Source organism: Anser brachyrhynchus (assembly GCF_964034855.1).
Source record: "Anser brachyrhynchus genome assembly, chromosome: 3".
NCBI classification, from domain to species: domain Eukaryota; kingdom Metazoa; phylum Chordata; class Aves; order Anseriformes; family Anatidae; genus Anser; species Anser brachyrhynchus.
In genome coordinates this window covers 73,750,055-73,775,944 of record NC_137696.1, presented here as the reverse complement: position 1 = coordinate 73,775,944, position 25,890 = coordinate 73,750,055, and the positions used below count along the sequence as shown (strand labels likewise).

Genomic DNA, 25,890 nt, shown 5'->3' with positions numbered 1-25,890 from the left:
TTCAGCCTAGGGAAGAGAAGACTGAGAGGGGATCTCATCAATGTATATAAATACCTGAGGTGTGGGAGACAGAGGGATTTGACCAACCTCTTTTCAGTGGTTTGTGGGGACAGGACAAGGGGCAATGGCCACAGAATGGATCACAGGAAGTTCCATGCCAATATGCAAAAGAACTTCTTCACAGTGAGGGTGACGGAGCACTGGGACAGGCTGCCCAGGGAGGTTGTGGAGTCTCCTTCTCTGGAGATATTCAAGGCCCGTCTGGACGCCTACCTGGGCAGCCTGCTCTAGGGAACCTGCTTTGGCAGGGGGGTTGGACCCGATGATCCCTTGAGGTCCCTTCCAACCCCTACAATTCTGTGATTCTGTGAATCTTTGGAATACAATAGACAAGGTGATTCAGTGTGGGACGAAAATGTAAAACCAAAGCAGAACAATGTGTTTACATCAAGCATGCCTACCCAGTACAAGGGAAGGCAGTGGGGAGCCAAGAGGAGGAAATGCTGTAGGACCATATGCCTGATTTCACCAGAATGAGGTGAAATGAGTATGAACTGGCACCCAGTCCAGTCTGGCAGTATCATGTTATCTCCAGGCTCAGTCTCAGATCTGCGCTGGCTTGACTGGCTCAGACATTTCTGCTATATGTTCATTTGCACTGTGGAAATTTATCTTCCAAACCTTATCAAGTCTAAATAACAGAAAAGGTCTTATTGGACTGTTTATTCTGAAATATAGAAAGCAGCAGCTTTGAAGTCCTACACTGAGTAGCACCACAAATGTTTGGCACGGAAGGAAGGGGTGTGCACCTGTGTGAAAGTCTAATGCAACAGAGGTTTAAGAGAATAGTATCCCACAAAAGAAGGATGGAACAGGCTATTCACTCTGCAGATAATGACAAACAGAATATTCTGTTGGTAGGATGTCGCTAGAGAGAGGAAAAATGGCCATTGCCTTGGAAAGCACCTCTTTGTGGGCAGGCAGAGTTGCCAAGTGTCCATCACAAAGAGCTTGGGCACAACCAGCAAAAACCTGCTGAGGGCTCCTGCACAGGCAGTGAAATCAGGCAAACTCCACGCTAACTTGAAGATCCATTTTTACAAAAAGCAATTGGAGAACTTGTTGAGCATTTTAATGTGTTGTTACATGCTGTAACTTGTTATTTGTAGCAATTACCGCACACTGGGCTGAGCCCAAGGCTGAGTAATGAAAAGCTTAATTTTTACTCTGCGTAAAATTGATCTCTTAAAGGTCTACGGTGAGCTGGCTTTGTGGGTAGGGCACTGCATGAGGATTTGGGACCTGGGCTTTTCTCCCACCTATACCCAGATTTCTTTCCTAACACCAGACAGCATTAAACCTTTCCCGTAACCCAAGTGCCTGTGAGACTGGTGTTTCTCTAATTCTGTCATGTTGTGATAACAGAAGTCCACTGCCAAGAGGAAGATTTTGACAAAGGTCGTGTAAGAACACACACACTGACCAGCAAGTTGGTTGTATGGCAATCACTGACATTTTATTGAAGTTTCCTTAGCTGAAATATAGATCCACAGTGGTTATATATTAAATATGCTATGCTTTTTTTTCAGCGTGGTCAGAGGATCAGTGCTCCTGTAGAGCTGGCCAGTGTGGGAATGGCACAAAAGCTAAAGTTTGGAGCAACACCAGCACTGCCACGATTGCCTGATGCACACACAAGGCACCTCAGCCCAGAGGAAACAGCCCTAACACACCACATCCCACACCAGACAAATTGCATGTCTGTTGGGTATCAGAGGCAGAAGGATTCCTCGTGTAAAGAACCGTGAGTGGCAAATCATCACATACCTAAGCATACACTTCACAGTGAGAAACCGCATATGGTAGTCACAGCAAAAGGATTTATTATTCTGAACCCAAATCAGACAGGGAAATAAAGCATCTCTTACCAGCCATGCTTTTAATCACCAACAAACAAGATGGAAATAGATGGTCATGTTTAGCTGAAAACAGCAGGCTGTCCGTTTGACTATTTGTATCAGGCATGCACTAAATACTGAGGTAAAACTTCCAGTGAGCTCAAGAGCATGGTTATGTGAGAAGAAAGGGCAAGGCTCCTTTGATCTTTAGCATCAATACCTGTGTCATGATAAGTAAGATTGCTCTCCCCCTGCTCTGCCCTTGTGTTTGCTTCCCAGCTCTCTACACCCTTCCAACATCTGAGTGGTGCAGCTGACTCAAGGAAACTTTTCTACCCTATACATTGTCTTCAGAAACAAAAGGTGCAAAATATCACTTAGCAAAGGTTTCTCCCAATATTTCTTTCATTTATTTCTTCTGTGCTTTCTGTCTTCAGCCTTCCTTAAAAACGTAATTCCTATTTCTGTCACGGCATCGCCCTTCAGCCTGTCCTGTAGGAAGGTCACTTCTGCTGCTAAGTGAACCTAGAAAGAAGCAGGTTTGATCAGTTAAGCAAAGAAATACTCCTTTTTCTTTCTTTTTTTTTTTTTTCTCCAGTGTAACAATCTTCTTATCTCTCACCACAAGAGGACCCTCTTTCACAGGCTTCATAAGAAACAGCTTTCTAGAATTTTAAAAATATCTTTCCAAACTAAGTTAATAAAAAGGAAGGTTATGTACACTGGAACTTGAATAATGTGTTAATCATCATGCCACTGTTTTGCTTTGTTCTGAGGACTTACATTTTTGAGATATTAAATTTGGAATGCCATCTGATACACTTCTGATGTTTGGGTTTTAACATTACTTGGTTCTTTCTTTCACCTGATCTGCAGTTGTGTTGCTGTGACCCGAATATGCTTTGTTTTCATACATTTGGAAAGAAACAGGGATGGCTATTACTGGTAACGCCTGTGCAGGAAAATGATACAGGATCAAGGATCAAATGAGAAGTGCAGCATGACCCCTTGGCTCTCGCCACTTTGTGTTAGCTGACTCCCCAGCTCCATCAGCCACCAAAGGAGCGCAGCTGAGACAGAGCTCAGTGAGTCAAGCTGCGTGCTTCTTCGCATCCAGGATCAGCCTGGCCCTTTCTATGCCAATATAGACATTTAATCTGAGAGAGAGGCTGAACACTACTAAGGTTATTTCAGTTATCTGAACAAGTGGTGTTGCTTTCGTGGTGTTGTGTCCCTCCCTGCTCGTTACCAAAGAACAGAGAAAATAGATGTGCACTTCCTTACCATTTCCAAGGCACCTCGAATCACCCCACAGAGAAGGTTGCAATAGCAAAGGGACGCTCGCTCCGCTGGCAGCTCCTCCACAAAGTCCACCAATGGGTTTTTGTCAAGGATTAAGGAGAATTCATTACCTGCAGCGCTACTGCAGCTCACGCTGGGGGTGACCCCAAGGTACATCTTGAAAGCAACCTGCAAAAGGAGGAAACCAAGCTGAGTGGTGCAGTCAATACACCAGAAAGAAGGGATGCCATCCTAAGGGACCTGGACAAGCTTGAGAAGTGGGCCCATGTGAACCTAATGAGGTTCAATAAGTCTAACTGCAAGGTGCTGCACCTGGGTCAGGGCAATCCCAGACATAAGTGCAGACTGGGAGAGGAACTCACTGAGAGCAGCCCTGCAGAGAAGGACTTGGGCGTTCTGGTGGACGAAAAGCTTGATATGAATCAGCAGCGTGTGCTTGCAGCCCAGAAGGCCAGCTACATCCTGGGCTGCATCAACACAGGAGTGGCCAGCAGGTTGAAGGAAGGGATTGTACTCCTCTACTCTGCCCTTGTGAGGCCCCACTTGGAGTGCTGCATCCAGGTCTGGGGCCCCCAGCACAAGGATGTGGGGCTGTTAAAGCAGGTCCAGAGGAGGGCTATGAAGTTGATCAGAGGGCAGGATCACCTCTCCTACAAAGACAGGCTGAGGGAGCTGGGGTTGTTCAGCCTGGAGAAGAGAAGGCTCCAGGATCAAGTCATTGCAGCTTTTCAATACTGAAAGGGGACATAAAAAAGATGGAGAGCATCTTTTTGCTCAGGCAGACAATGATAGGAAAAGGGGGAATGGTTTTAAACTAAAAGAGGGGTGATTTAGATTAGAGGTTAGGAGGAAATTCTTTACTCAGAGGGTGGTGAGGCCCTGGCACAGGTTGCCCAGAGAAGCTGTGGATGCCCCATCCCTGGAGGTGTTCAAGGCCAGGCTGGATGGGGCTTTGGGCAACCTGGTCTGGTGGGAGGTGTCCCTGCCCATGGCAGGGGGTTGCAACGGGATGGTCTCTAAGGTCCCCTTCCAACCCAAGCCGTCCTATGATTCTATGAAACTCTACAGTTTGAATCTACTGGGTGCAAACTAGAGAATAAACTATAGGATGCACCATCCTGCAGACTAGCTTTGCTTGAGGTACATAGGGCTAAGGGGCAGACAGGCTTGAGATTAAACTAGATTTGTCTCTTCTGCGCTCCACTGGAACCAGAGACAGAAATCTGGAGCTATGTGTTGCTCCAGAGAAGTACAGTGTAAGGCTGCTTATTCTGTCCTTGATGTTCCTCTGCTTACAGCCCCATACAAACCAGTTTTATTGTTATAACTTGTGCTTTCTGTGGCGTCACGCTCCCCTGGGACCATTAGCTCCATATTAGGTCCTTCCCTACATTGCTGGCAACTTTGATAATCACAGCTCAGGAACTCCTGCAACTGGTGAGTGTGTGCATTTACTCTGCTCTCTATTTACAGCCAAAAAAAAAAAAAAGTAAAGAAAGAATAAGACTGCCGAGACTGCAAATGTATTTGATAACAGGGCATTGTGTGCTTTTCCTCTGCCGTGCTCGTGGAGGGGTCCAATGTGAGTGCATTTGTACAGACAGTGACATCATTACAGGATCTAGACAGCGCTGAAGCAGCCAGGCTGGCAGCAGGCTGTGCTTCCCTTGAAGAGCCCTCCCCTAACACACGGCTACAGACTCCTACAGCTGAAGATACAAGTGTTTTGATTTTTACCTCTTCAGGGAGTATCATCGGACATGGATGGTTTCCAAACAATGCTGAAATTCTTTATAAACCGGAGAACTGCTATTGGTTACAGTTTTATGGCTCTGCTGACGCTGGGAAGTGAACGTGTATTTTCTCTTGTTGCTTTCAGATGTCCCTGCAGCAATGAAAACTTCAGGTATGGTTTAGTATTTCTCTTCTCCCCAGCTTTTGTTTTGCTGGTCATTGGATATTTCTTGAACAGCAAGACCTGGAAGCTCTTCACAGGCTGCTGGGTGAACCCCAGAAAAATATTTCCCAAAGGGAATATCTGTCATTTCTTCTACATCTTTGGACAGATCACTTTAAATGCTCTGGTAGCCCCAGTGATGTGGCTTTCTGTGGCTTTGCTCAATGGGACTTTTTATGAATGTGCCATGAGTGGCTTGAGAAATCCTGCCTACTTAGATTCCATTTGCCGCAACAAATCTGTGAAGTGCTTTGAGGAGCTGCACAAGGTGGCCTGTGGCAAAAGCACCATGCCCTTCTCAGAGAGCGAGGAACTCAAGCTAACTCTTCAGGCACAGTCACAGGTAAGAAAAACAAATAAGAGGACTGTAGAGTTTGTACTTCTGTGATTCAGTTGTGGAAGGTGCTAAAATAAAACTGTTGGTTCCACATAAACCACATTTTGGCATGATGCAGCCCTGCCAAATACAATAATCTTTTTGTTCAGTTTGAGCCATGATGTGTTTCCTGGGGGTCCCACTGAAGTCAGGATCAGTAAGGCCAGGTAACTTAAAGCTATCTTTCTGAAAGAAGAGAGCTCTGAAGAGAAAAACATTATTGGGTTGTTTAGGAAGCCAGATTAACAGATGTCACCCAGAGGGGTCTGTTCAACTAAAAATCCTTACCACAGTTTCCTTTTTTTTTTTTTTTGATACTATTATGGACACTGTAAAGAAATGTTGCATCATTAGCAGTGGGAAAATACTGGAAAATCAGATTTGTGATGCATTATTTCTTTAACTTGTTTCTATTTGCATTTCTCAAGTTTATGATGCCAGAAGAGAGCATGCTTTTGTCCTGCTTGGAAGAAGGAAGGAAGAAACACTAAAATAAAACCAAACTATGCAAAGCTAAGATAACATGATAACATTTTACTATATTTGTGTTACACTTCTGTTCGTTGCATTGTAATGTAAGTAAATTTTAAGACAAAAAAAAATCAAATCAAAACATAGGAAAAAAAAGGAAAGAAAAAGTGCTACAGAAAATGATGGAAAGATGATTGTCAGCAAAGCGCAGGAAGAAGAAACATTCTGTGGAGCCAGCAAGTTTTTGCCAGACAATTGTGTCCATCTGGAACTGTTTCCTACCCAAGAACTGGTTTTATTTTCAAGTCCTCAGGCAAATAGGACTGGAATGCAGACAAAGACTGCAGTGAAGGCAGGGCAATTTAATTGAGAGATTTAGAAAGAAGTAACAAATAGTTCTAAGACTTACAGTTTTATGTATAGGAAATAGTGAAGAAGGAAATAATGAAGAAAGAAATAGAAAGACCAAAGGCTCAGAGTGGGAATAGCATGGGAATACATAGGTTCATTCTCCAAGCTGCAAAAGAGTGAAAAGCTGCTAAAAAGAGCAATATCTCAAATACCCACAGATATCATCAGTTAGTACAAAGTGACCAGAAAATGAAAGTACATGAAGCCATTCTTCCATAACAGTCCCCCAAAACTATTGTTTTTTAGGCTTCCTGGTTTCACGTATTTCCCTGAGGAAACTTTCTATAATTCCATCAGCTAAACACAGACTTTTACTGGCCATTATTTTTCCAACATCACTGCAAGTGTTCATATGAGGCAGGCTGCAACTCCCCATAGAGACAGTGCATGGGAAATCAGTTCTAATTCATATGGGTTTCTGAAACCTAAAAGATCCGTTCCACACTGGAATTTGTTCCTCTATTTGTAAAAAAAAAAAAAAATTATCTCATTTTATTTTATTTCATTTCATTTTTTTATGTCCACATTGCAGTGGAGTAGGTGAGTATAGCTGTTGGCTAGACCAGCGGTACTCAGCATGAAAAATTGACATTCATACCCCTGCTCTCCTTAAAGAAGAACATCCTACAAAAACAATTGCTAGCACATTTTTTCTACTCTCAGCTCTTGCTCTAATCCTGGAAGTAACTCTTTCTTTTAAAATATTCCTACCAGAATTTGCTCAAACAAAAACTTGAGAGATGCCGAAAAAACCTTGAGGGATCTCTGAAAACAGAGGAACTATTTCTAATCAGTGTGAAGATGAGTTGGGCTCCGTTTCAGTGCCAAGACAGACCTGTTGATGTGCACACTATTTCTTTTTCCTCTTACCCTCTCCTCCCAGCATTCTCACAGGACTGGGCAAGAGGAAGATTTTTAAAAGAGTTTTGGCATTAAAAAAAAGATTTTCCTCTACAAAGGGCTGATTTATTAATGTCAAAAAACGTTCAGAGGAATAGGTTAGATTTCAGTGAAACTCCTAGTTAAACAATTTTTGGGGGGGGGGGAGGGGGCGGGAGAAGCTTTTTAAATTTAAGACTTTTATATTCCCACTAGTTGATTTATGTTAAAACAGGGTTTTGTTTTGTTTTAATGAAAAGGAAGTCTGAAAACAAAACACATCTAAAATGGTTACAGTATAAAAAGTTGATTAATCTGAGATAAAAATTACTTACCCATGTAGTTAATCACAATTCAGAACTGTGTCTTAATGCTAATTCTTACTGGGTAATTCTATGTGATGCTTTCAGGAGATAGAAACCCTTATACCAATTGGTGATCATGACATCTTATTCGACTTGTGCACTTTTCCCTCTATGTGACAGAATTCAGTGAGCAATTCCAATATACTACATGCCGGACCATTAAATTTTTTCAATAAATTCTCATCAAATCATCTTTAAATTTTCAAGACACTACTTCTGCTCTCAGGTCCAATCTGTTTACAGTTACACTATACAGCCATAACATTATTTGACTGATCAGTCAGACTTCTCTTGGATTTTTCTTTGTGCATGGTGGTGTTGTGGTTGAAGTCTGATTTGAGATCCTCTGTTCCTGAACCTGTCATTGCATTTGCTCTGGTCTCTTCAGCAGTTATTACTCAAGTTCCTTTCATTACAGAATCACAGAATGGTTTGGGCTGGAAGGGACCTTAAAGACCCATCCAGTTCCAACCCCCTGCCATGGGCAGGGACACCTCCCACCAGACCAGGTTGCCCAAAGCCCCATCCAGCCTGGCCTTGAACACCTCCAGGAATGGGGCATCCACAGCTTCTCTGGGCAGCCTGTGCCAGGGTCTCATCACCCTCTGAGTGAAAAATTTCTTCCTTATATCTAAATCTCCTCTCTTTTAGTTTAAAGCCATTACTCCTTGTCCTATCACTACACTCCCTGATAAATAGGATCATTTAAAAACTGAGACAAAGCCTGTCTCTGTGGCTAGACAGTCTCTAGTATAAGCCAACTTTTTGTGGAGTTCTACCTAAAGAACAACTGTCTTTCACTTTCCTGAGAAAGAGACATCAAAATAGACAATATGGAGAAGCCTTGGCCCTGACTTCTTCTGCCTCCCTTTGGTCCAGATGTGGAAGGCCCATTAAGACTAATGGCAGGCACCAAATGAAAACTGGGAAGTGTTGTCTGGGGTAGGTCCCCTAGAGGAGCAGCAGGCCCTCTGTACAAACAGCAGTCACTGTTGGACACTTGATTTAAATAGCATTTTCACTTGGGCCTCTTTAACCTGACACCTGTTCCTTTTTTTCCCCCCAGATTTTAGGTTGGTGTGTGATAGTGACTATGGCCGTTCTCTCCCTGCTAACCACTTGCTGTGCCAGCTGCCAGTCAAAAGTCAGCCACCTCCAGCTGATGTTCTGGAGGGTGTATGCCGAGAAGGAGAAGGAGCAACTGGAGCAGACTTTCCAGCTGTATGCCACCAAGCTGAGCGAGCGAAACCTGAAGTGCTTTTTTGAGAACAAGAAACCAGAGGTTATTCCCCTGCCAGCTTTTCAGGCATGGGAAGATGCTTCCCAGATCTATTCTTTCAGCAGTAGCAAACAGCATTACAGCACAATTCACAGGCTAGTTGAAGAAGGCCAGAAAGAAATCAATGAGGAAAGAGAGACAACACTAGAATTTGTAGACAGAAGGGAAATACCATAGATCACATATATATTTTCAGCCTTTTTATATCTTGCTAATATAGCATACTTCCAGCTGATTTAATCTATATTTTTTCACAATGGTCTCTTCCTTCTTGATCACTTTCCCTCCCAGTTTTATATTTATGTCTTTTAAATTACTTCTGCACAACAGTGAAAAGACTGTAGTCCTCACTGGCACTTAAGACTCATGCTCTGCTAATGTTGCTGGCTCCAGAACAAAAGCCAAGAGAATTGAACAGTGACTTGTGGGAGGGTTTAAACAATATCCTATGTAAAAGGCCTTATAGCACACCTGTCCTATGTAAATCAAAACACTGTCATAAAGTAATACAATTCAAAATGTGTGTATAAAATAATAGAAGATGTGTGGCTTTCTGACAGTCCCCAGAAAGTCCCCAGAAAGTACCCTTCCAGTAAGTACCACCAGAAAGTGCCTTCCAGGGCACTTTCAGGTACAGCAATTTTAAATTTTTTTTTTTTATGTGGCACCAAGGCACTTGGTCACTCAATGCGTCCCAATGTCTTTGATCTCCTGTTGCACCTAAAATACCATGGATGGCCTCATTGTTCAGCCCTGGCCTTCTTGTCCCTGAGATACCTTTCTGAGACATGGAGGAGCAACCTCACTTGACAATGAGGTGCCAGGTAATTTCTTGGACGAATCTTACAGTCAAAGTGTTGGGTACCAAGAACTTGAGATTCCCAAATAGTTTGACATTTCTGTGTCTTTGTTAATAATAATAATAATAACAATAACAATAATAATAATAGTATTTTCAAACAGAACTAGAGTAGCTGCCTAAGCTTTGTTACGATAATTAAAATGCACCAGTGATATTTTGTCTCTAGAGACTACTTGGCGTTATCTTCTCCCACGGAGAACCTGGGAGGCTTCCCATCGTACTGGTACAAAGCTCCTGCCTGGAGCATATTCCAGATGCTGGCCATAGAGCTGCCTGGTATTGCTTGTACCAGGCCTGCAGCCAGCGTACAACAGAGGCCCTGGAAGAAAACTCCACATTTTAAGACAAGAAAATGTTTTTGCAGAGGGATGGTTTTGACTTTTTTTAGTGTCTAAGGGAATGTAGAACATGTCTGGAGCAGAGGAGCTGGCAGGCCAGGCAGGTGGGGTGGCAGCACAACCCCTTCTTCTGGTAAAGGCCTCTCACCTCGCAGCCCTGTGCTTCAGCTCTTGCACATGGGGTTCACCATGTGGCTCTTGCACGGGTTGCCTGAGCCTTTGCAAACTCTTTGTAAAAGAGGCACAAAGTTTCTGCCAAGTTTCTTTCCCCGGGGTGACTGGGTAGGCTTTTATGCAGCATTTTACTGCCAATCTCCCTGAGTCTGCAAAGAATCATATTTTTGCACAGGTTGAATCAGGCTCTTATCAACAAACCAACATGCTTTGCCTGGCTCTTCTCATACTCTCTGAGCGTCTTCAGAAAAAAAAAAAAAAGCAAAAAAAAAAAGCTAACTAACAACACCACAACTATCTGCATTTACAGACCATTACTTTTTAAAAATACAAAATCCAAGACCTGTTTCCACCATCTGCTTAGATTTTTTTTCTGTGCGCTTTGATTTTGTGGTCTTTGAGCAAATGTTATATTTCTTTTTATCCCAGCTGCCCCACTTTGCAGCAGACTTGGACCATGTTGTATGCCTAAATGTACCTGCTGCACCTGAAAGCAAAGAGGCAACACTGCCAACATAAAAGTCCCAACAGCAGGCACATCTGACACCAGTAAGTCAGACCTGCAGGTGGTCACTGAACTGCAGCATTTCACTTTGCTAAGTTCATGGTAGCAAATGGCCAAAGCATGTGGGAAGCTCTGAGCATAATGGACTGTGTGATTAGAACAGACTGGAAGGATGCTGTTTGTAAAAGCCCATGTCATAGATCTTCTGATCTTACTCAGAAAAATGTTTACAACCTAATCCTTATTTGTGTAACAACTTCACATTCTCTTTCATTTATTCTCTTTACCTATTTTCTTCTGACATTCATATAATCAGTTTTGTACTTGCCAGAATGTTTATTAAAATAATAAAATGCAATTCCCAAATTAATCCCCACTAAAAGTGAGAGTGTTTTTCAGTGGTTTCCCAGAGGGAGCTACTACCTGCAGTGCTGGGTATATGGCACTGCCATCTCCACACTGCCTCATCCATTTAAACGTGCATCTCTACAACTCCATGACTCCCAGGCAGGAATAGAAGTGCTTTTGTCTGGTTTCCAGCACAGGTCTTGTACAGAGAATGTCAACAGTAAGTAGCCAGTCAATGAAGGAGGAGGCTCTGGGTTCTGCCCAAGCTCCAAGAGCTATAGTTGTGTTCTGTGGCAAATTGGCCAAAACACAGAAAGAGGCTCCAGGTTGACCCCAGAGGCTCAGCCATTTTATTAAGCATTGATGCAAAAGATGAGAATGTTTACCACATGCAGTTTGAAAGGAAAGACTAACCCCCTTCAATCCATGAAGGTTTTTACCCCACACCTACTGAAAGAAAAGCCAGGGCTACTGCTTCACTTCCCTTGCCTTATCTGTACACCTCCCTCCTTCCTGGTACCGCAGAAAACCAAAGCAACTTGGGCTGCAAAAGGGAGGACACTATGTAGGTTAAAGAGATCATCAGTAGGTATGGGGAACAAGTGGGCTGATGTAAGGATGAGGACTTCACTGTCCTGTAACAGCTGGGACACAAGGGTGAAAGTGTACGTGGCAGAAGAAGAAAAGGTAGGAGGACTGAAGGGTCCCACCTCTGGCTTAGGCAACCTTTTCTTCTTCAGGAGAGTGCTCAAAGCTCTGCATCTGAGTAGTCAGAAACATATGAAGTGGGAGTGTTTCCCAGCCTGGCCTTCTTATTTCCCATGGAATGGCAAAACTGAGGTCTACTCTCTTCTTCTCCCCGTTACCTTGCTGCATGCTCACAGATGACTGGTGTTGAGGGCACCAGGAGGTGCTGGTTGAACCTACCAATCCTCCAGCCTGGGCTGCCGGGGGGCAGGCTGTACTTACCAGCCCCGTCGCATGAAACAAAGCTGGCATTTCTGGCCAGCCGGCTGCAGGGAGCTGTTTCTCCTGTACCCGCTTTTCCCTGTGCCTCACAGCCTGGTCTCTACCTCAAAGAGCAGCTGCTGAATGCTGAGTGCTGCAGTATGTGCCTCATAGGCGCCTCAGCCCCTTGCTGATGCTTGTTCCCAGGGCTGTGCTATTCTAACTGTGTTGTCTTTCCAAAATGTCTGTGATTTAATGCAATTGCCATGCGGTTCCTGGAATACTTCTATCAAAACAGACAAAAATAAAACCCAGCTTGACCCTATTTTTACAGCTAGAATTTGATTTTGGCAAATTTAACTCTGTCCCTCAAGCAGCTATTATAAAGGCTGTTTTGTATCAACATTGTCTCTGAATTAAAGTTCAGTAGCTAACACAGCAGCTCATTTTCAACACGATCCAAAACAAAGTGATCAAAAAAAAAAAAAAAAAAGCAGAATCAACATTTTATCTTAGGAAACTTAGATTTTGCATTAACTCTGATGCCAATCAAATATGAATGAACAAATAAGCAGGAAATGTCTGTTCAGTTCTACTCTATGTTCTTTACCTCAGTTTACTTATTTCTTCCCCTCAGTGAGAAACCAGTTTTCTCCATTAAGTACTTTTAACTCTCCTACTACAGTACACATCTGCCCCTCTATCAAACTCCAGATCTTTGTTACGAGACAGTAACTGGTTAAATGTGCTAGGCCCTCATGTGCTTTTGATTTAATTTCAGCTGTGTTTTGCATTATGTTATGACGAATCTTTCAAAATCCTATTGTTAAAATTTCCGGTGTAACAGAGAACTTGCAAGGAAACTATGCAAAGCCAGTAGCCGGCTTGCAGTGCAATAGAGCACCAAATTAAGGCAACATTGAAAAGCTATAAAGTTCAAATTGTTAAAAGGTCTCACTCTCATAAGTAATTTAAGTGCATATATAAATTATTCATTGAACACATAAGAAATGAATGGTTTTTTTTGGAAACCAGGCTATGACTGGAGAGAAATTCCTCTAAAACTGTGATGTACAGCTTCTCTGAGGGTAAAACAACGGCCTTTCAATCTTTCTTTGGGACTCCAAAAAAAGAGGGAATTAAAACGAATGAACCATTTTGAAACTTACATCCATAAATTTGCCTCATTGCTATTTTTATGAAATGAAATAAAAAAAGAGTATCTGTTTAGACACATACATAGCCAGCCATTAAAATGAACCCATAAAAAGCAAAAAAGCACAGCTGTCTTTCTTTCGAAAATGTGTCTTGCTATTCTATGAGATTATGTGTTGCTTAACGTCAAACAAGAAATGTCTGCACTCAACAAATAAAAATGTGAGATTGCCCTTTTTGAGATTCTCATCCAGCAGCCTGTGTTTCTCCAGCAGCAAGACTAAAATTCGGTGACATTTTGATGGTGATCAGATGCATTCTACAACTACTGAAACAGTTGGGAATCCACTAACTTACCAGTCCCTGTAGTGAAGAGTTCCCAGTAGTATATACAACTCTACAAAATGTTGTATATAGAAGTAATGGTGCAAAGTAACTGACACTGTTAAAAAAATAAAACTATAAAATCAGATGATATAACAAGAAGATTAATCAAGGAGGTTACTTCATCTACTTAGAAGTGGGTGGGCAGCCAAAATAACTTTTTTGCTGGCATACTTTTCATTCTTAGTACTTTTCTACAGTCAGTGTTTGGGAAGAATAAAATAATTCAAAGGCCTTGTCATGTATTCTTGATCCCATGTACTCACAAACTTTCCTTTACTCTTTACAGTGCAGCATTTCACGTTTCAGTTTACTGCTTACCACTTAGCACAGCAATCTGCATTTCCCTCTCACTGGTGAGATCTGTAAAACAACATTTACCAGCTTTGTGAACTCTGTCATCTTCTGTCAGACTTTCATAGGTATTGTCTGGCTGCTGCCATCTGTATCGCACACAAACCCCTCCTGGGGCATGGTGGCATTGTGCTATGAAAGCTTCTAGGTCTAGGATCCTAGAAGATCTAAGATTTGATATAAACCTTGAGGGTTTTGTTTGTTTGTTTGTTTTTTAAATCAGATTGGTGATGCTTGGGATCTTTTGAGGAGGGACTGAAGTAAAACCTTGATTTTTGCAGGTTTATAGTGTAAAATTATCACCCTTGTTTCATATAATTCTCTGATTCTATGAAAAGTAGTCCTCAGTTATACCCCGATCCAAACTCTGAATCCAGTGTTGGATGATATTTCTTCAGCTGAGCTTTGTTCTCAGATGGTTTCCATTCTCTTACACCGATTTGCCAGTTAGCAGAAAGCCTGTTTTTACATGGCCTGTTTTGCCTTTTTTCATTCTGTCCCAACTGCAACCATGCAAAGTCACAGCATCAACACACGGAGTCAGCGGGCACCATGGGAACTCAGTGTAGAAGGGCTCTGGTTCATCACCAAACAATGTTGGCCCTCCTTCAGTCCCATGTAAACTAGCAGTAAATCCCAGGCTCTGCAGTCTGAGTCACTGGATCACAGAAAATGACTGCCTTACGTACACTTTCCTCCACTATTTATTTCTCAGTATAGCAAGCTGGCTTTATACTCCTCACTGTATGCTTTTTCCTTTGCTTCATCTCTTTCCATTTACACAGAAACATTCTCCAGCAAACACCCACAGCATGACCTTGCAGACTTCGTCTTTGCTTTCCAAAGGACTGCAGGATAACTGCTATGCATACAAGATGGTTAGCTTTAACTACTTTAACTGCTTAACTGTCTTAATTATTTTAACCTTTTAACCAGTCTTACTCTACACAGTCACCTTCAAACAGATTTCTTTTTAAGAGTTAGTGCAATGAAGTATTTAAACATTTTTTTTCCTTGTTGAGAGCACAGCTACTGAAGAGTTAAAGAGGTCATGTAAAAAGTTGTGTAATTTTGAACCAGCAACTTCAACAGTGCAGTTGCAGTTACTCCCTGGGTCATTTTGCTTATATTTCATAGGCATGTGCATCAGAAAAATGCGCTTGAAGACTACTTCACAAATGCTTGGCAAAGAAACGTGAAAACATTTTCCATATATTTTGTCTCAGAAAGAATATACTTCCACAGAACTCCTTTTTTAGTTTGCTGAAAACAGAATTTTCAAGAGCCTTTCTGTTTTAAATTTTGTTCCAATCATTCTGAGTAATATGATTTCTCTCATTAAGTGTATTTTGATGTACAACCTGTAGCAAAAGCAAGATGGTATCTTTTTCCTTACTTTGATGGTTAACTTCTCACTGTATTTTGTTGTTGAATTTCCTGTACTGGACAACGATGGTTCAGCTATACTACAGCAACTGTATATAAGGAAACCACAAGGAAATGCAAGACTCAGCAAAACAGAAATCTGGCATATATATGAAAATGAGGAGAAAACAAAGAACATACGCCACCCGAAGAAGAACATGAAATAGAACAACAAGGTGATTTTGCAGCCTGGTATCACTCTTCTAATGAGACAGCATGTTTTAATACAGTGATTGAAATGCTGCTTCCCTTGTGTTTTTCATTCAGCTGACCTCAGTACCACGAGTGGATCCTCCACCCTGGACCAGCTACTGCTAAGGACAGGCTTTGTTATACATTATTCTGATTTGAGACTCCAAAGCACACTTTGCTTCAGGACAAAATGTAGTTTCTACTCTTTTATGAGCTAGCCGAATATGGCAAGCTTTTTATAATGTAACTTGCTTCTGCTTTAAACTTTGGCAGATTATGATGTGTGTGTGTCTTTTGCATGTGTGCATGTGCAGTGAATTACTTTATAGCTATACTTACAACAGGAAATGCAAAGAGGCCCTTTATTTCTATGACAGCCATCAGTTCCCCTACGACAAGTATTTTTGGAATGATAATACTACTTTCTGTCCCACCACTTCAGTCAGACGTAACTTAGGTATTTCTGAAATGGTGTGACGAATGTGAGCAGGATCACACCTTACCTGGTACCGTCCAGAATCATTTAGACATACGATACTCCTGTGCTACTAGCATGCACTGCTGCCTTAGTATTGACAGTCTGGTGTCTATACTGTATAGACTGTACAAACAGCCTGGTGTTTCCCAGCTCTGTAGTCAACATCATATTTAGCTGATGCTGCTGGTAATTCTTAAGTAATTCCCAAAAAGTATGCCAGACATACTTTTGTCTTCCAAAACAAGCCCCTGTAAACAAATCTCTGGTGTATTAACTGATTCCCTGATCTCTCCACTTAAAGCAAATGACCACCTAGCAAACAGTTCTTTGTTATAAAGTGTGGTTAATTTTTACCATTGGGAAAGCTCAGGCATATCTTCACTGACAACATTTCACAGATGAAAATCGTTAAGGACAAAATGAATCATTCACAATGATCTGAGTGGGTATCAGTCTGAGCCAACTTCATATCCACGAACTACCACCTCCTTTACAGTGTGTCTGCAGTCTAGAAGAGCTAGACATCCTATGGATTTCTCTTCAAGTTTCCCATAGACTTGCCCCTGGGGTCAAAGCTATGTCTTTAGAAACTTCATTATTGCTACTAATTTTTCTCCTAGATCTTTACTGACTGGCAGTATTGCGAAAGACTACTCAAAAGGAATTTATCCATCAAAAAGGGAGGAAGTACCCACAATTATTATTTTTTCTTTTAGTTTATTGTTAGATTGGTGGAAAGTGAGAGAAATGTTTCTCATTTTCCTTTCTTAAGTTTCTTCTCTTCCATTGCTGAGTCTTACTTTTGCAGAAAATCCTGCAGCTTCTTCCCAGTATCACCATTCTAAGGTTAAAAAATATCTGAGATAATATGGAAATGCTGAAGAGAGTTCTGATGGCAGGAATAAGGATATCAAATTTTAAGAATCTGTATGAGATACTTAAGCCATTTATGTTCCTAGGAAAGAAAAGAAACAAAAAAAAAAAAGAGGGATAATAATAATTTGAAGTTATTTAATGAATAATTTGAAGTTATGACTTTAATTTGAAGTTAAATGACTTAAATTTGAAGTTAAATGACTTTAAGGTCAGTTTAGATCACGGGTCAGCACCCTTTCACAGCTCTCACTTTGTTGTCTGTGTCCTCAACTCAGATACAAAACTATTACCCATGTGAACCAGTTCTGTGTTTCTGATGATTCTTTATGTTAAACTTGCCATCATGGGTTTATCAAAACCGACTGCAAGATTCTCATCTCATTAAGCATCACATTTTTATGCTATGTTTTGGTGTTTTAGGAACTGATATTTCCTCTCAAGGAGAACCTGTATGAGCTACTGGTTGATGTGAGATTGTAAATACGGAAAAGGCTGTATTTCACACAAGGGAACCATGGGTGTGGTTGTGGAGAACAGTCTTTTTTGATGTTGTTGTCAGGACATTCATGATATAGCAAGAAATGTAGATAACTGTTCTGGAACAAACTGATGGAGGAGGAGGGAAAAGCTAAGACCATTGAAAGTGACAAAGCTCTAGAGAATGTAAATCTTATTTACCTGTGCAATCATGTCTGCGGTTTCAGAATAACTGCGACAACGTTTCACAGCTGAACGAGCTAAAAAATCATCAATCAGCCTTATGCCAATGGCGTATCCCCTAAGGGGAAAACAAAGAATGTTAACATTCAAAAAGAGGATTTTTTTTTGCACCTACCATCTCCCAAATCTGTCTCTTGTGCTTTCTCAGCAAACCACCTGCATGTTTCTGAATGAATGGTTTTGAGGACATCAGATTTTTGTGGTCTAGATTTTTATTTCTACCACGTTTTGCAGCACAGTATGATGTAGTTCATGTAGTCATATAAAGAACCATACTCCTTTAAGCATGATATTCCCTGCAAGCATCATAAGAATGATGACTATATACACACGCATATATTTATATTTACATATATGAATAAATGAGATAGCAGATATATGAGTATAATATATAAAACCATACAAATAATACACATATGAATGCAAATTAATACTGTTTTGTCACTAAAAATAGGATAGGACTACACAGGACAGGATTTTCTCCTTTCTTATGTGATCCCCAGAGTTCATCTCACACCAAGGAGAGCAAGGCAACTGCTCCTTCAAATCATAGCACTCATCTCTGGGTTGGCATGGGCTTCAGAAATTCCTGGGCACCCTCACTGCAGAGTTCTGGAGTCAGGCAAACTCACAAGAAAGGGATACACACCTTATCTCCTTCACTTTATCCTCTTATCCTTTCACCTCCTTCTTTGCTTTTCCTCCACAATTCCTTCTTTACCTTTTCTCTAATATGTTATCTCCCTCCATCTAACAGTTGCAGAACATATCCAGAAGTTTCCAATTAACATACAGTTTCAGTGTACCACCACCTTTATTTGTATTTAAAACACTACAAATTCAGAGAAACGAAGTAAAAAAGAACGAAAGTTAATGAAAATTTTCATTAAGCAAGTACATATTTCTAGCTCTCACATAAAAACAAGGGTCAGTAACAACACAGTATGCACAATATCTATGCCTGTATTGCTCCAAGCATTTTATTTTTTATTTTTTGAAATAAAAATGAAAGTTTATGAGATGGACAGAAATGTTATGAAAGAATGTGAACCAACTCTGAAATGTTTTTAAGGAATCTTTCAAGCCCATATGCGTGGATATTCTTAGTTTCTGCCTGTTTGGCAGAGGCCTCAAACCCTTTGCAGGGAAGGCGGCAGTCAATGGAGTTTCTTAGTGATTTTGTACCACATCTTTGACAAGAAGCCAAAAAGTGATCTGATGTTCAATGTGATGACAAGACAGAAAGTGTTTTTGCAGTATGAGGTTTGAAGCTGTAGAATCTCATCAGAAAATGATGAAATATTTATTTATTGCCTAAGTATCAGTATCAATAATGTTGGTAAATGTCATCAGCAGTTAGCAAGGTATGCATTAGTGATGCACAAGATTATTTTCAATTTTTATGCCTTCGATTTGCAAAGTCAAAACAATAATAAATTGGCAAGCTGCTACTTGGCAACTATATAGTGAAAAACACCCATCTCACAACAGATTATGTATGTATATACATATCTAGAGAGATCAGAATACCTTTCCCATCTGTCACAGGTCTGCTAATCTGTTTCTTCCTCAAGATGGGCTGCTTTTATCATCACAGAAATAAGCTGATCATATTGTTTCAATGAAAACTGTTAATATTTTATCGAGTCTTTTTCTTTATTGAGAAAAACAAAAAGATCTTATAGAAACAGCTATAAGAACAAAACCACAAAGAGCAAAATATGTATCCACATTTTCCAAAACTGCCCTTTCCTAATTGCTACCATAGCATCAGATATAAGCCTATTTTTTTTGTTCTTTTTTTTTTTCTTTTCATTATTTTCATCAGAGCTGAAAGAGGTATTAATATCAAATAAAAATTTGAGGGATGTTGTCCCTTTTTAGTTGTGAATAAATTATTTTTCAAATCAATGGTTTTTACTCGCTTCCATCAATAGCTATTGGACTATAACTTATTTGCAAGTTTTCAGATTAAGAGTAAAGTGTTTAGGTATTCTGTCTAGTATGATTGTTGTAAATCTTTGGCACGTCTGTTTTGCCTGAAAACATGAGCCCTTCTCTTCTGGGTAGCATCTTATTATACCTTCTTGTTAACTAGTTCAAAATTTCTTACTGATTTTCTGTGATACTATTTCTCCTGTGATAATGCCTAGGAATCTCAGTAAAGATGGCATGTTCCCACATAGGATCTTCATTTTCCAAAGCGGTTATCTGTATAAAAAAAACAGTTTCTCATTGACCATTTGTGCTATGTCACTCATTGCTGTATGGTCTTTTTAAAGATAAGAGGCCCACTGACCCTTAGTTGGGGAAAACAGATCCATGGGGAAAACAGATCCATGGTCAGAGGCCAATTGAAAGTGCCCAAGTGAAACACCTGAATTGCACCCTTAAGGAAGGTTGTTGACTACAGAAGGAGCCTGGTAGTGTGATTACTTCTTAGCATCCAAGTCACAAAACCACAGCGCTACTAGATGAGTGGAAGCCCTGGAAAGGCCACATGGACAGTAGGCACACAAATGCATGTTATACCTAGGAAACACCTGTGAGAAGTAAAAAGCTTGAGGAGATTGAAATAACATAGATATGAAAGAAAAGAAGAGGAGAGTTTGCATGGAAGTTGAAAATGAGTGTATGAAAATAGGAGATGACATTTAGAAATCTATATTATTAACTAGCTCAACAAAGGATTAACAAGGAACAAGGGTAAACAATCAAAACAATCCTGACACCCTTCTTCTGAGAATTCAAAGGTTAATTGCTCATCATAATTCACAAATTAATGTTATTTCTGTTGACAGAATATCAAGTCTTACCCCCATGCTCTCTGTAATCTTTGACAGTGCTGGAAGTCATAAATTTAAGAGACAAATACAAAAGGTAATACACAGGTAGACAAATAGCATTATCAATGAAGCTGGATATTTAATGTAGTACTTACATTCTATCTAAACAGGTGTTGACATCTTCATCTTTTTCATAATCCTTACACAACTGGGCTACCAAAGCCCCATACGTGAGCACAAAAAGTTCTCTGCTCTGCCAGAAAAAGATGAAAATTGAAATAAATTATAATTAAATGTTTTCACGGTGTTGAGTTGCTACTGTATTAAAAGTAAACAAAAATACCATTTACATTAATAAAGAAGCTGCTGTCCTTGACATGTAATCACTGAAATCCATGATTTAAGTGACAGAGCCTGACTTGATCATCACTTTAGTTTCTGTACAGGGATTTTTGTTTGTAAGAAATACCATTTGTTGGGATAGAGCTACTTTCATTAGATACATTCTTGTGCCCTGTAACAGCACATATGAATGCCGAATTGATAAATGCTGTAAAATGCCACCCAAAATTAATGATAAGCATTTAATTGCAGGAAGAATAAATGATGCAATGAGCTATTAGTCCCTTTATAATAAGAACAACAGTATATACAGTGAAATTCCAATTCTTTCACAAAGGTATGATTGATCTGATTCAGATCATCAGCTGCCCCTCCCCCCCGCCCCAAACAAACAAATAAACAAAATAAAAGATTAAAAATTATTAGCACAGAATAATGAAAAAAATCTATAATTCAGCACAAGTGTAAAGAATAACAATGAGCAAAACAAAAAAGAATCAGTCCCATTGACATTTCCATTAGGCCTCCCCTCAGCCTGCTCTGCTCTGGGCTGAGCAAAATAAGAGACCTCAGCCACTCCTCATATGTCTTGTCCTCTATACCTTTTACCATATCTGTAGCCCTCCTTTGGACACTCTCTATTAGTTTTATGTCCTTATATTGGGAAACTTCTTTCCCCTAGGGAAGGATCCTGCCAGATCACCTCCATGGCACTACAGAACTGACTGTATTTAGCAGGAGTAGCAGCTGGCCTTTAGGCCTAAGAGATTGGCACTCATTAAATTCTTGGACAGGAATTAATTCAAGGAAGTGCTACAGGCCTGTGGCATGTGGGCAGGCTGGAGGTGCTTTTTGTTTATAGTCTGTGGAAAAATAATAGTAAATGCCAATGAAAACATAGAACAGGAAGAATGGCTTGGTGGAAAGACCTTTTCCTGCCCGCATTGCATCAACAGCTTGGAGTTTAATAAATTTTTCCATTTTAATGTCACTGTTCAAAATGTTAAGTAGCGTGGAACGATATCTGAAACTCTCCAGGGTGATAACTCCTGTTTACAATAGCATTGCACACTTTGCCAATTTCTCATTAACAAGTTCTTAATGCAGCAAGTGGATGTTGTACAGGTTCTGCATTGTTCTAGTCTCAACAAAAATCTGTGTTGTAACAAGACAAATGCCTTAGAGAAATCTAAGCAAAATATAATAACATAGTTGCATTACTGACCACTCTTTCAATGTGTTGGAGAAAGAAACTATTTATTTGACACAGTATTTTTTTTCCATAAGTTAAGGTAAGTTAACTTTAATTATATTATATTCTTATATTTCTTTTCCAGTGGAGACCTTTGTCACCCACCAAATTTTCCATTTTCAGAAATAGGTACATTGTATTAGAGGCTTCTCGAAGTTCTCCATTGCCCCCAACTCATATCAAAACTCACTCTTTCTTTGACCCTACAGCTCTCTAAGCACTTAGACCTCTGCTTCTGAGCAGACTTCAGTCTTAGAAACTTCGTGTTCATGTGTCAGGGGGTCCTGGTGGACCACAGGTTGACCATGAGCCAGCAGTGTGCCCTGGTGGCCAAGAGGGACAATGGGATCCTGGCATGCATTAAAAGGAGCATGGCCAGCAGGTCAAGGGAGGTGATCCTCCCCCTCTACTCTGCCCTGGTCAGGCCTCACCTGGAGGACTGTGTCCAGTTCTGGGGTCCCCGGTACAAAAAAGACAGGGATCTCCTGGAAAGAGTCTAGCGGAGGGCCACAAAGATGATACGGGGACTGGAGCATTTTCCCTATGAGGAAAGGCTGAGAGACCTGGGTCTGTTCAGCCTGGAGAAAAGAGGACTGAGAGGGGATCTCATCAATGTGTATAAATACCTGAGGTGTGGGAGACAGAGGGATTTGACCAGCCTCTTTTCAGTGGTTTGTGGGGACAGGACAAGGGGCAATGTCCACAGAATGGATCACAGGAAGTTCCATGCCAATATGCAAAAGAACTTCTTCACGGTGAGGGTGACGGAGCACTGGAACAGGCTGCCCAGGGAGGTTGTGGAGTCTCCTTCTCTGGAGAAATTCAAGGCCCGTCTGGATGCCTACCTGGGCAGCCTGCTCTAAGGAACCTGCTTTGGCAGGGGGGTTGGACCCGATGATCTTTTGAGGTCCCTTCCAACCCCTTCAATTCTGTGATTCTGTGATTCTGTGTTTCCTAAGCCTGTTTAGAGTTTCAGAACTAACGATAAAGTAAAAAATGCAGTTAAGTGCCCAGTTATACATTCACTTTGTTTTTGCTATCAGTTTTCTACAATTACTTATATTCTCTTTTCCTTACTGACAACTTAATCTCTCTTCAGCTTGCTATATATATACAGGTGTGTCATAATTATACTTTTGGATGCAAACATTTTCTATTCTAACATAGTACTATTGCTTTTTTTAAACCACTGTGGCCTTACTTCTATATTGCTCTTTTGTATTTATGGTAAATTATTCCTATACAGTTAGAAATTTTCAACAAAAATAGAGATTCTGAATAAACTTAGTATTAGCAGTGTGTAATGACCGTGAACACTGAAGTTCTCCATGAGAATAATTTTTTCCACTACACACGCTCCTTTAGCACATAGGATTTCTTAAGTGATTGCCTCATCTGTAGCAAAAGCAAGTGTACCTCACCTTATGCAATATGTTATAATAAATCTATAAGACATTTAGATCAGTCATTTCCGATGTGGGGATACATTGTGAATGCAATCGAAGGTGTAGAAATCCTGATCTGGAGAACTCACTGTACCAGCTCACCCTTGGCGAATACGATGGTTTCATGGTGGCAAGAACAGAAGGATGGCTGGCAGGGGGTCCCAGGACTCACCACCTCCAGTGGGGTACAAACAGCACCACCCTTCTCCCGATTCCAGCACTGAGCACAGCACAGTCCCTTGTGCAAGCCCTGTCTACTACCTCTGCTTCTGTCAACTGCCGCTATCACTGTCCCATCTAACAGCAACCTCTGTCCGTCTTTGTTCACCCTCATGCTGCTTCCTGACCTGGAACATCAAGAATCTGAGCTTAGAGTCAGATCACTTAAGGACGTGAGGTTTACATGATCCCACTGTCCTTCTATCAGGCTTTTCCTAAAAGTTACTGACTTCACTATATAGTCTCAACCACATTTCATGGAGGTACACACACGTGAAGAATCATTACATACTGTGGAAATTGGTGGCTCTGGAGATAACACGATAGATGATGGTACAGTTGCCATCACTAAGATGGGGATGCAGAAGAGAACTGAAGGTATAATGTGGATGAGAAAAGAGATAAGCATCATATGAATGTCATATGAGAAAAACAATGTGGATAGGAGCATGTGACTGCAGAATGGTGTTGGTGACTAAAGACATCTCAGTGGGGGACCAGAACTGTGGAGGGTGCTGTGACCTTTGTTAAGAGAGTGTATATAGTCCTGAAGCTACATACAAAAGGAGTTTTCACTAATCCTGCTGACTTTTGAACTAATTGTTTATTTATTGCTATTAAAACTGACTTTGTTATCCAGACCTTTGCAAAGCGTATTGGCTGAGACAAAACTGTGTTTGTTGATGAGAGAATCCTTACTTTTAGAAACACTATGGCTAATGCCCTATGCCACTGTGATGACTAGTTCTCACTGAAAGGAATTTTGAAGCATAAAGAAATGGTATCATACAGGATGAGGTGACTCACTTCATGTTGCAGGTGATTTAAAACAGAGCAAAACATCCATTTTCCTGGAGAAGATGCTAAGTAGTAAGATTAAAACATAGGTTTCAGAAAAAATGGTTAAAAGTAAAGGGTCCTCCAAACTGAATTTTGCTATGTGAATCTTTCATATTTTAAATACCACTTGCAGAGAACAAGAAGAACAATAATTGATATCTTTAATGGCACAAAATACTCCTTTTTATGACCATGCAGCTGAAGAAGTCCTCCTGGGAAAATTTTGCATGCTTAAAATAACTGCCTGAGCTTTAGGACAATATTAAGATGAAGGAAAAAGAAAAAAAAAAAAGAAAAGGAAGTCTACATAACTTCTAATTGATGTAATTCTGTGCTAAATGATCAATGGTCAAAGCCAACATTTAAAGACAAGGGGTACAGTTTTGCCATTGTTTTTTCAAGATTCAGATTTCAGCCTTAAAGCCACGTGTTGAGATCCTGTGACAGTGCACTCCTCGTGCACGAAAAACTGTCACATTAGAAGGATGAAGAAGGATCGCTGCTCATGCAACACAAACCCAAAAGAAGACATGGTCTGCTATCTATGGGGCACACAGCAGGTGCCAGGTATGCTGCAGCCCCAGATGAACCAACTCTTCCTGTAATTGTTCATGTGCTAGAGACGAGGCTGGCATCACTTCTTTTCTCCAAAATAAGAACAGAGTTTTGGCTTCAGGATTCATACTGAAGGACTGTCTGAAAATAATTTCATGTCATATCTCCAGGTAGCTGGAGAGATATGAATGTTTATAAAGCAAATCTTAGCATTACTGCTCAAAATCAGACTCCAAGTCCTATGGGTTTGCCTTTTTTTTTTTTAAATGCCACATATTAATAGCTGGCAGCTTGTTGGCAGTCCACCAGAGAGCCCCACTGTAGATATAAATGCTGCCAGCACCTCTGTTCTAATACTGGCAGACTCATCCCCGTCCTTTCAAGCTATTCAGAAACACGTCTGCACAAAACACATCAATACAATAATAACTTATTTTTACTCCATGCACAATTTCAGTTGCACATCACAAAAATATCTTACTATTTTCTGGCTGTCCTGCTTTCTTCCTGGTGGCCGTGACATGCTGCTTGTGTTAACGCCTGAAATATGTGATTGTCAGCTTATAGCTTTTCTTCCTCAAGCAGCATGTTCTTCTCTCAGTTACCGCATTTTCTCGTTCCCTCCTCTAAAGTTCTCTCTTTTCTGCTCTTCTGACTTTTACATGAGATGTGCTCACTGCAATCTGTAATGCTGCTGATGCTCCTCCTATTCTCTACGTGTACTGAGCCCTTTGGGAATGTGACTGGCAGCAGA

At 40.7% G+C, this 25,890-nt stretch overlaps 2 protein-coding genes across 4 annotated transcripts in view; one reads left to right on the top strand and one right to left on the bottom strand.

The window, feature by feature from the left end:
• Nucleotides 1-1,500: 1,500 nt before the first annotated feature.
• On the bottom strand, nt 1,501-25,890 carry TRAPPC3L (trafficking protein particle complex subunit 3L). The gene is made up of 5 exons (XM_080588130.1): nt 25,618-25,890; nt 20,639-20,736; nt 17,656-17,755; nt 3,183-3,368; nt 1,501-2,423 (listed from the first exon to the last, which is right to left on the bottom strand). Exons 1-5 carry the CDS (start codon nt 25,657-25,659, stop codon nt 2,304-2,306), a joined length of 546 nt encoding a protein of 181 aa, XP_080444256.1. The 5' UTR covers nt 25,660-25,890; the 3' UTR covers nt 1,501-2,303.
• LOC308193425 (calcium homeostasis modulator protein 5-like) overlaps nt 4,360-25,890 on the top strand; it is a 31,629-nt gene continuing 10,098 nt past the window's right edge. Inside the window, exons 1-3 of one of the 3 annotated variants that reach the window (XR_013949621.1) lie at nt 4,360-5,500; nt 8,726-9,762; nt 15,468-20,701. Coding sequence is in view for 2 of the 3 variants with exons in the window: in XM_080588122.1 (XP_080444248.1) it covers nt 4,961-5,500; nt 8,726-9,115 (930 nt within the window). In the remaining variant the exon portion in view is untranslated. Of the gene's footprint in view, nt 5,501-8,725; nt 11,188-15,467; nt 20,702-25,890 lie in introns of those variants that run through there. The other 2 variants (XM_080588122.1, XM_080588125.1) reach the window with 2 other exon arrangements.

Excerpts from the sequence above, each read along its gene's own strand:
- TRAPPC3L (XM_080588130.1), bottom strand. The coding sequence starts at position 25,659 with ATGTCACGGCCACCAGGAAGAAAGCAGGACAGCCAGAAAATA. Across the intron at positions 17,756-20,638 it reads AACACCTGTTTAGATAGAAT|GGGATACGCCATTGGCATAA; the intron begins GTAAGTACTACA and ends TTTTCCCCTTAG. Across the intron at positions 2,424-3,182 it reads TTCGAGGTGCCTTGGAAATG|GTTCACTTAGCAGCAGAAGT; the intron begins GTAAGGAAGTGC and ends GCTTCTTTCTAG.